General features: G+C 42.6%; 1 protein-coding gene across 1 annotated transcript; it reads left to right on the plus strand.

The window, feature by feature from the left end:
• On the plus strand, window positions 1-2,070 carry LOC136719061 (GTPase IMAP family member 9). Its single transcript, XM_066696889.1, has 2 exons — window positions 1-114; window positions 1,028-2,070. The coding sequence occupies exons 1-2, from the start codon at window positions 105-107 to the stop codon at window positions 1,741-1,743; spliced, it is 726 nt and encodes a 241-aa protein (XP_066552986.1). The 5' UTR covers window positions 1-104; the 3' UTR covers window positions 1,744-2,070.
• Window positions 2,071-8,014: the final 5,944 nt, after the last annotated feature.

The raw sequence follows: 8,014 nt of genomic DNA on the forward strand, positions 1-8,014 counted from the left end.
CTGAGTCCTCAGGTGCTACAGCGGCAGGGTGTGTTGCTTTGAGCACAGGCAACAGCCCAGGTGTGCGCAAAGCAGCAAACCAGAGCAAATGCAGGTGAAGGGCAATGGATAGCAGTAAGTGTTCTTGTTTATTTCTTAAAATTAATGCAGAATTGTTTTGGCTGAACTGCATTAATATGCAATGTGTTAGCTTGACATGTCCTTCAAACTTAGTCTGTGTTACAGATCTGGGAATGGACCAACTTGTCATAGAGTCCTGTACAATAAGGATATACTGAGACCACAATTTCTCTTTAGACAATTTCCTGACAAATACAATTTTTCAAAACAATTTGTGTATCTAGGTAAAAGTAAGACAAAATGAATCAGTAATATCAAAGTTTATAGATAAGTCTTCAAATCTTATTTAATCTATATCAATTTGATATTTTTCTCACTTGTCATAAGAACTATATTGTGAAGAGAAAATGTACCATTATTTAAATTGTACTATTTTACAATTTTTTAAAACCATTTTCAACTTTTAAAATAAAGAAATAGAATACTTTCTATGCATTCACTTTATTTACTCATAAAATGAAGGTTCTAATTTCAGATCCACTGGCATATACAGTATATATAAAGGATATACAGGGAGCCAGAGGTCACAGAAATAAAATAATTGACAAATCAGTGGAAGAACACACCACATGCATTTTATTTCTGAATTGAATGAAAAAGGGTTTTCTAGATTTATTCCACAGAGGGCACTAATATACAATCCTTGAATGGGAACATCAAGTAATCAAGCAATCGGGCAACATTTTACTTCCTGTTTTACTTTATGTTACACAGAATGTCAATGAAATGGGATTTTATTCTTAAAATATAAGCTTTTTTTCAGGCAGGGTTAATCTCTTTGCTAATATTTGAGATTTATGTCATCCTTGGAGAAAATGTGGTAAACTGTTATTAAGTCAGGTTGGAATAAAATAAAATAAAAGTAATAAATAGAATAGAATAGAATAAATATGTATTTTCTACACAGAAAAAGACTGCCGTTACACAAAGCAGAGAAGGGAAGCCACCAGGCCTGACCTGAGGATGGTGCTTTTGGGGAGAAGTGGAGCCGGGAAGAGCTCGGCAGGGAACACCATCCTGGGCAGGAAGCAGTTCAAGTCAGTTCTCGGCTCCACGGCAGTGACACAGGAGTGTGAAGCCAGTCACACAGAACGGAATCAGAGATGCATTGAGGTAATCGACACCCCAGACTTCTTCAGCCAAAGCCTCGCTGCTTCAGGAGCTCACATTGAGAAGTGCATGTCCATGTCAGCCCCAGGGACCCATGTATTCCTGCTGGTGTTACAGCTGGGGAGATTCACAGAGGGAGAGAGGAAGATAGTGGAGCAGATCAGACTCGCCTTCGGCCCAGGAGTCACACGGAACATGATCGTTTTGTTCACCTATGGCGATGACCTGGACGGTGTGACCATTGGGGACTTTCTGCGCAATGCCCAGCCAGAGCTCAAGGCCCTGCTTGACCAGTGTGAAGAAAGGTACCACGTCTTCAACAACAGAGACACCAGTGATGACAAGCAGGTGACACAGCTGCTGGAGAAGATAGACACCATGCTGGAGGAGAATGGAGGATGTTGCAACATCCTGGAGATGAACAGAGAGTCAGAGGATGAACACACCACATGCTTTTCTTTTCTGAATAGAATGAAACAGCGTGTTCTAGACTTATTCAACAGAGGTCACTAATATACAGTAATTGAATGGGAACATTAAGTAATCAAGCAATAAGGCATTTTTTTGTATTTGGTTTGCTAACATATCAACAATAGTTACAACAATCATATTGTGTGTTATTCATATATTACAGTGTTTACAATATATGTATATATATAGTAGCATGCCACTGTACTGTAAGGGGTTAATGGGTAGAGACGGTGCTGTGGGAGGAGTGTAGAGAAAGGCAATAAAAGAGAAAGGAAGCAGAAGGAGGGGTCAGAGTGTATTACTGTGTACTGATGTGTTCAGTGTTGCAGTGAATAAACAATAAAAATGACTTATTGTTGCACCCTGAAATATGAGTTGGGCTTATCTCTTGGAAGACCCCCCAAGCGTCACTATATATATATATAGTCACAGTCACCAGATCTCAACCCAATAGAGCATCTTTGGGATGTGGTGGAACGGGAGCTTCGTGCCCTGGATGTGCATCCCACAAATCTCCATCAACTGCAAGATGCTATCCTATCAATATGGGCCAACATTTCTAAAGAATGCTTTCAGCACCTTGTTGAATCAATGCCACGTAGAATTAAGGCAGTTCTGAAGGCGAAAGGGGGTCAAAAACAGTATTAGTATGGTGTTCCTAATAATCCTTTGGTGAGTGTATATATGTAGATAGGTGACAAAAACGAATGGAAAAAACTACATAAAGTGTCTCAGTAAGGTGCTGGGCCACCACAAGCCACCAGAACAGCTGCAATGCTCTTGGCACAGATTCTACAAGTCTCTATACTCTACTGGAGGGATGAACACCATTCTTCCAAAATATATTCCCTCATTTGGTGATTTGATGATGGTGGTGGAGAGCGCTGTCTAACACATCGGTCCAAAATCTCCCATGGGTGTTCAATTGGGTTGAGATCTGGTGCCTGCGAAGGCCATAGTATATAATTCACATCATTTTCATACTCATCAAACCATTCACTGACCCCTCGTGCCCTAGGCATGGGGGCATTGTCATCCTGGAAGAGACCACTCCCATCAGTATAGAAATGTTTCACCATAAAGGTGATAACTTTGTAATGATTTGCAGTGACCCTTCCCTCTAAAGGGGCAAGTGGACCCAAACCACTTGTTAGGAAAATGCCCCCCACAGCATAACAGAGCCTCCGGACCCCCTCACTGTAGGGGTCAAGCAGTCAAGCCTGTACCGTTCTCTTAGTGTCGCCACACATGCACTCGCCAACTTGACAAGAATATGATGAAGGATGTCTCATCTGACCACATCACTTTTCTGTATCTCTGTATCCCAGTGCCTATGGTTCTTGCACCACTGAACTCTCAGATGTGCATTTGTCTTTGTAATGACAGGTTTATGCACTGCAACCCTACTATAATATCTGTGTAGTTCTCGACGGACTGTTCTATGTACTCTTCTATTTTTCCTTTTATATTGCAGTAATGCACAAGCATCACGGTTATTGAATGTGCATAATAATGCCCCCGCTTTCAAAATCACTTAGATCCTTTCCTCTTTTATTATTATTATTATTATTTTTATTTCTTGGCAGACGCCCTTATCCAGGGCGACTTACAACATAAGTGCAAACAAAGTGCAAAAATACAGAGAAGTACAAGGCATCAATCATTACAAAAGTACAAGGCATCAATCACTACAAGCATTACAAGCTCTTGCCAGCTTGATCCAAAATTGAGGTCAACTGAGCCTGCTCAGCATTTCTATACATGCCATAGAGCATGATAGGAAGTTAATTGCTTAATTGTATCATGCAATACACCTCCACTAATTTATTCACGTTTTTCCTTTAATTTGTCACCTGTCTGTATATACACCGATCAGCCACAACATTATGACCACTGATAGGTGAAGTGAATAACACTGATAATCTCATTATCATGGCACCTGTCAGTGTGGGATATATTGAGTGTACATTTTGTGCTCAAAGTTGATGTGTTAGAAGCAGGGACAATGGGCAAGCTTAAGGATCTGAGCTTTGACAAGAGTCAAATTGTGATGGCTAGACGACTGGGTCAGAGCATCTCCAAAACTGCAGCTCTTGTGGGGTGTTCCCAGTCTGTAGTGGTCAGTACCTATCAAAAGTGGTCCAAGGAAGCAAAAGTGTTGAACCAGCGATAGGGTCAAGGGTGGCCAAGGCTCACTGATGCATGTGGGGAGCGAAGGCCGGCCTGTGTGGTCCGATCCAACAGACGAACTACTGTAGATCAAATAGCTTGATCATGCTGGTTCTGATAGAAAGGTGTCAGAACACACAGTACATCGCAGTTTGTTGCGTATGGGGCTGCGTAGCTGCAGACCAGTCAGGGTGCCCATTCTGACCTCTGTCCATTGTCAAAAGCGCCTATAATGGGCATATGAGCATCAGAACTGGACCACGGAGCAATGGAAGAAGGTGGCCAGGTCTGATGAATCACGAGTTCAAGGTATTGACTTGGCCTCCACATTCCCAAGATCTCAATCCAATCGAGCATCTGTGGGATGTGCTGGACAAACAAGTCCGATCCATGGAGGCCCCACCTGGCAACTTACAGGACTTAAAGGATCTGCTGCAAATGTCTGGGTGCCAGATACCACAGCACACCTTCAGAGGTCTAGTGGAGTCCATGCCACAACGGGTCAGGACTGTTTCGGCGGAAAAAGTGGGACCTACACAATATTAGGCAGGTGGTCATAATGTTATGGCTGATCGGTGTATATATATATATATATATATATATATATATATATACCTGTCCTGGCACCAAGTCTGGAACATCTGCCAGTGGTAGGAGTACTGCACCCTCGTGGAGGAATCTTGTCAACTGAATAGTGGCAACTAGGTGATGGTGCCTGGGCGACCTGAGACCCACTTACCTGTTGATATAGGCAACCACCACTGTGTTGCTGTGTTGTCTGTTCGGACTAGCACTAGCAGGAATTGTTAGAGTCCAAGGAAGACGCTCGGGGTTCCAGAACGATGTGGAGTGCCCTAATGGGTGCTGTTCAGCATCCTCGGACTCCTCGACCACAACAGACCTCACCCCAGCCTTGCTTGGACGTGTCTGTCGTCATAACCACATGGTGAATGATCGGCTCGAGGGGCACACCAAGGGTTACAGTGCCTTCCCCGTATGGGCCAGTGCTACCAGTGGCCCCCTTTCGAACCTGGAGCATGGGGGGGTGAGGTCAGAGGGCCGGGGGATCTGGAGGCAGTCCACAGACCTCTAGATCAATGCCCAAAACTCCTGGTCCTGTCTCACAGAGTGGCTCCCCTCAGAGTCCAGCAGCGCGGTGTGGCCCAGCAGTGGAGACTCATGATGTGGGGAATATGAGGCCTGGGCTGCTGCTTGCGCTGCCTGCACAGACAGGAGGGCACAGATTTGGTCCATCCTGCTGTTCAGATCCAGGATGGCTGCATCTCGCTGCCTGTGAGTACAGCTGGACCTCCTACGCCAACACCTTTATGGGGAGACAGCGGTGGTGCAGAAGAGAAGAGGAGGTGCCAGCTCTGATGCTCTCCCTTAGCCGCTCCTACTTTCTCCCTCGGTGTTCTGCTGCCTGCACAGTTGTAGCAGCAGGTGCAATGGGTGCAGCTGGAGCAGCAGGCATGGGGGGCGCAGGTGTTTCTGAAGCTGCAGGCCATGAGAAGGAGGCAGAGGAGGAGAGGTGGAAGCATTGGCTCCCAGAGCCCCTACTGTCGCTCTCTTCATAGTGCAGGATCACTTGATCTAGTGGCGGATGCAGTGGCAGTTGCAGTGGCTGTGATGTTGTCCTGCGCGGGACTGGGCTTCACCACACCATGGGACAGAGGGTCCAGGTGCCAAGGAGCCAGAGGGTAGTAGGCTACCATCCCAGGTGGTTTATAACAGACCTAGGCTTAGGCTGTTCAGCTGGACAGTGTATTTACTGCCTCTGCTAGCGCTCCCACTGTGGAGGAAAAAGTCCTGTGGACAAAACCAACACAGAGACTAGACAAATTAAACTGAATATGCAAGTTTGATCAATTGCAACAACACAGAACACAGAGAGCTCATGTTCTTGAGTCTAAGCAAAGAGGAAAAGAGGAAGTTCCTGTGTGCACATCACCATTTATACAAAAAGGAAGTAGGAAGGGACCTGTTTGAGTGACTGAAACAGGGGCCAGTGGCAGCTTAGATAGAGTAACACTTGGATCAGGTTCCAACAGAAGTGAGTGGAAACCCTCCCCCTTGGGGATAACCAGGGTTGCATATGCAAACTTATCATTACAAATTTCCGTGTCATTAAATGTTTTGTTGGTATTTTTTTTTACACTTTCCTAATCACTGAACCTGTGGCCACCAATTCCAATCACACAATGGCAGAGACCTGTCCTAAAGTACCTCCCTGAAATCACTTAATCAGGACTAACTTCCATGTGTTTTTAAATTCTGTGCCATAGACATGCAATGCTTTTCTACACACAGAGGCACCTTTGCATGTACAGCTCCAGAGGTAAATGTGTAACACTTAACAACAAGCACAACACAGGGAAGAACACGCCATGGTCTAAACGTTGAATGTATGTATCATGCAGCTCCAGACACAGATGTTAAAGTATAAGGTTAATATGTATGCCATGGAGAAAAGGTTTTCTGAAATGTAAATAGATATGAAAAATAACATTTAATAACTTAATTACAAAAGTAGGAAAAACTAAATCTTCCCATTGGGATTTACAGATATTTTGTGTCAACACGGCACATTTCTACCCATTTCTGAATTATTCCATCCAGTTTAATATAGATGTGTAAATGTAATGTGTTTACTGCTTAATATTTTTTATTAATATATCCAAAGTGTCTGCATGTAAGATGAATTGTGCAGCTGGCAGTATGAGGACACTACATCCTCTGCAACTAATATAGGTGTCTAATATGCCATTCTACCTCCCGGCCTCTGGGGGCAGAGGGGAGTATGTATTCTCCTAATCATAAAGTATAGCAAAGGAATTGGAAGAGGGAATAAATTGTCAATGCTCTGGTTGGGAAATATAGATATTTTGCAATCCTGTGCCATCCGAAGTCCTAAATTGAGAAACAACAGTTTCATGCTCAACAAAAGGTTAGACCATATTTGCGCTTATATTGTGTAAGTCACCCTGGATAAGGGTGTCTGCCAAGAAAGAAATAATAATAATATATAGGGCTGTCAATAGATTAAAAAAATTTATGGCGATTAATCACACCCTTTCTGTGCGCTTAATAGCGATTAATCGCACACTTATCGTGAAATTAAACATACACCATTTATCTTGTTTAACACATTTATTTTGTCATCATTTGCTATATCCAGCAAAGTAAACCATCAGATTGAACAATTTCAGTTTCCTTTGATTGCCAAAACTAAGACACAGCACAGCTTATTCTGACATGTAAGGTCAGCTTATTTTTCTAGTCAACATTTAGCCAGCTTGCTAAGGCATATAAGTTTGTTAACATTTTCAGGTGCCAGAGCAGCCCTCCTCTTGTGCACTATGTGTCCTGCGAGTGAAAATAGTCTCTCACACGGCACAGTTGAAGCAGGAGTTGCTAGATATTTCTGTGCAAGAGTCACCAGCTCTTTTGATTCACTGTGAGTAGCAGCGGCACTCAGGAGCCGGTGACCCGCCTGTTGAATCTCGTTCAATGACTCACTGACTCAGTCCGGCGGATTCGTTTGTCCCGGGGAGTCGTTGAGTGTTATGAAGCTGAAGACCATATGTTGGTTCCAAATTCCCTCTTGCTTAGTGCATAAAAAATAAATATGTATGAGCCAAAATGGCATCAGTTACATCATCCAGACCAAGTATAGATTACTGTCAGAAAATTAGATTTGATGTTTGTGCAATATTTACTGTACATAATGTGTGTGTGTATTACAGTCCGTGTTCATTGGGTACGTCTGCCGAACAAAACAAAAATATATAATACATCGCTATGAGGTCTGTTTTTGTAATGTTTTATACATGTAAAACATTTTGCACAAATTATTATTAATACTTGCAAGTCATCTTGAGGGAAATCAACAAAATGACCTAAAATAATAATTATTAATATTAATAATAATTGAGATACACCTATGCGTAAGACATTTATGTAACGACAATAATAATAATAATAATAATAATAATAATAATAATAATAATAATAATAATAATATTTCTTTGCAGACGCCCTTGTTCAAACAATATATTACATTTAATTAGATTAATCGTGTTGGCTAAATAATGTTAATGCTTCAAACTGTTGTTATCTCTGGGATTTTAAATATGTATTTGTC

Source organism: Amia ocellicauda, chromosome 23, assembly GCF_036373705.1.
Source record: "Amia ocellicauda isolate fAmiCal2 chromosome 23, fAmiCal2.hap1, whole genome shotgun sequence".
NCBI lineage: Eukaryota > Metazoa > Chordata > Actinopteri > Amiiformes > Amiidae > Amia > Amia ocellicauda.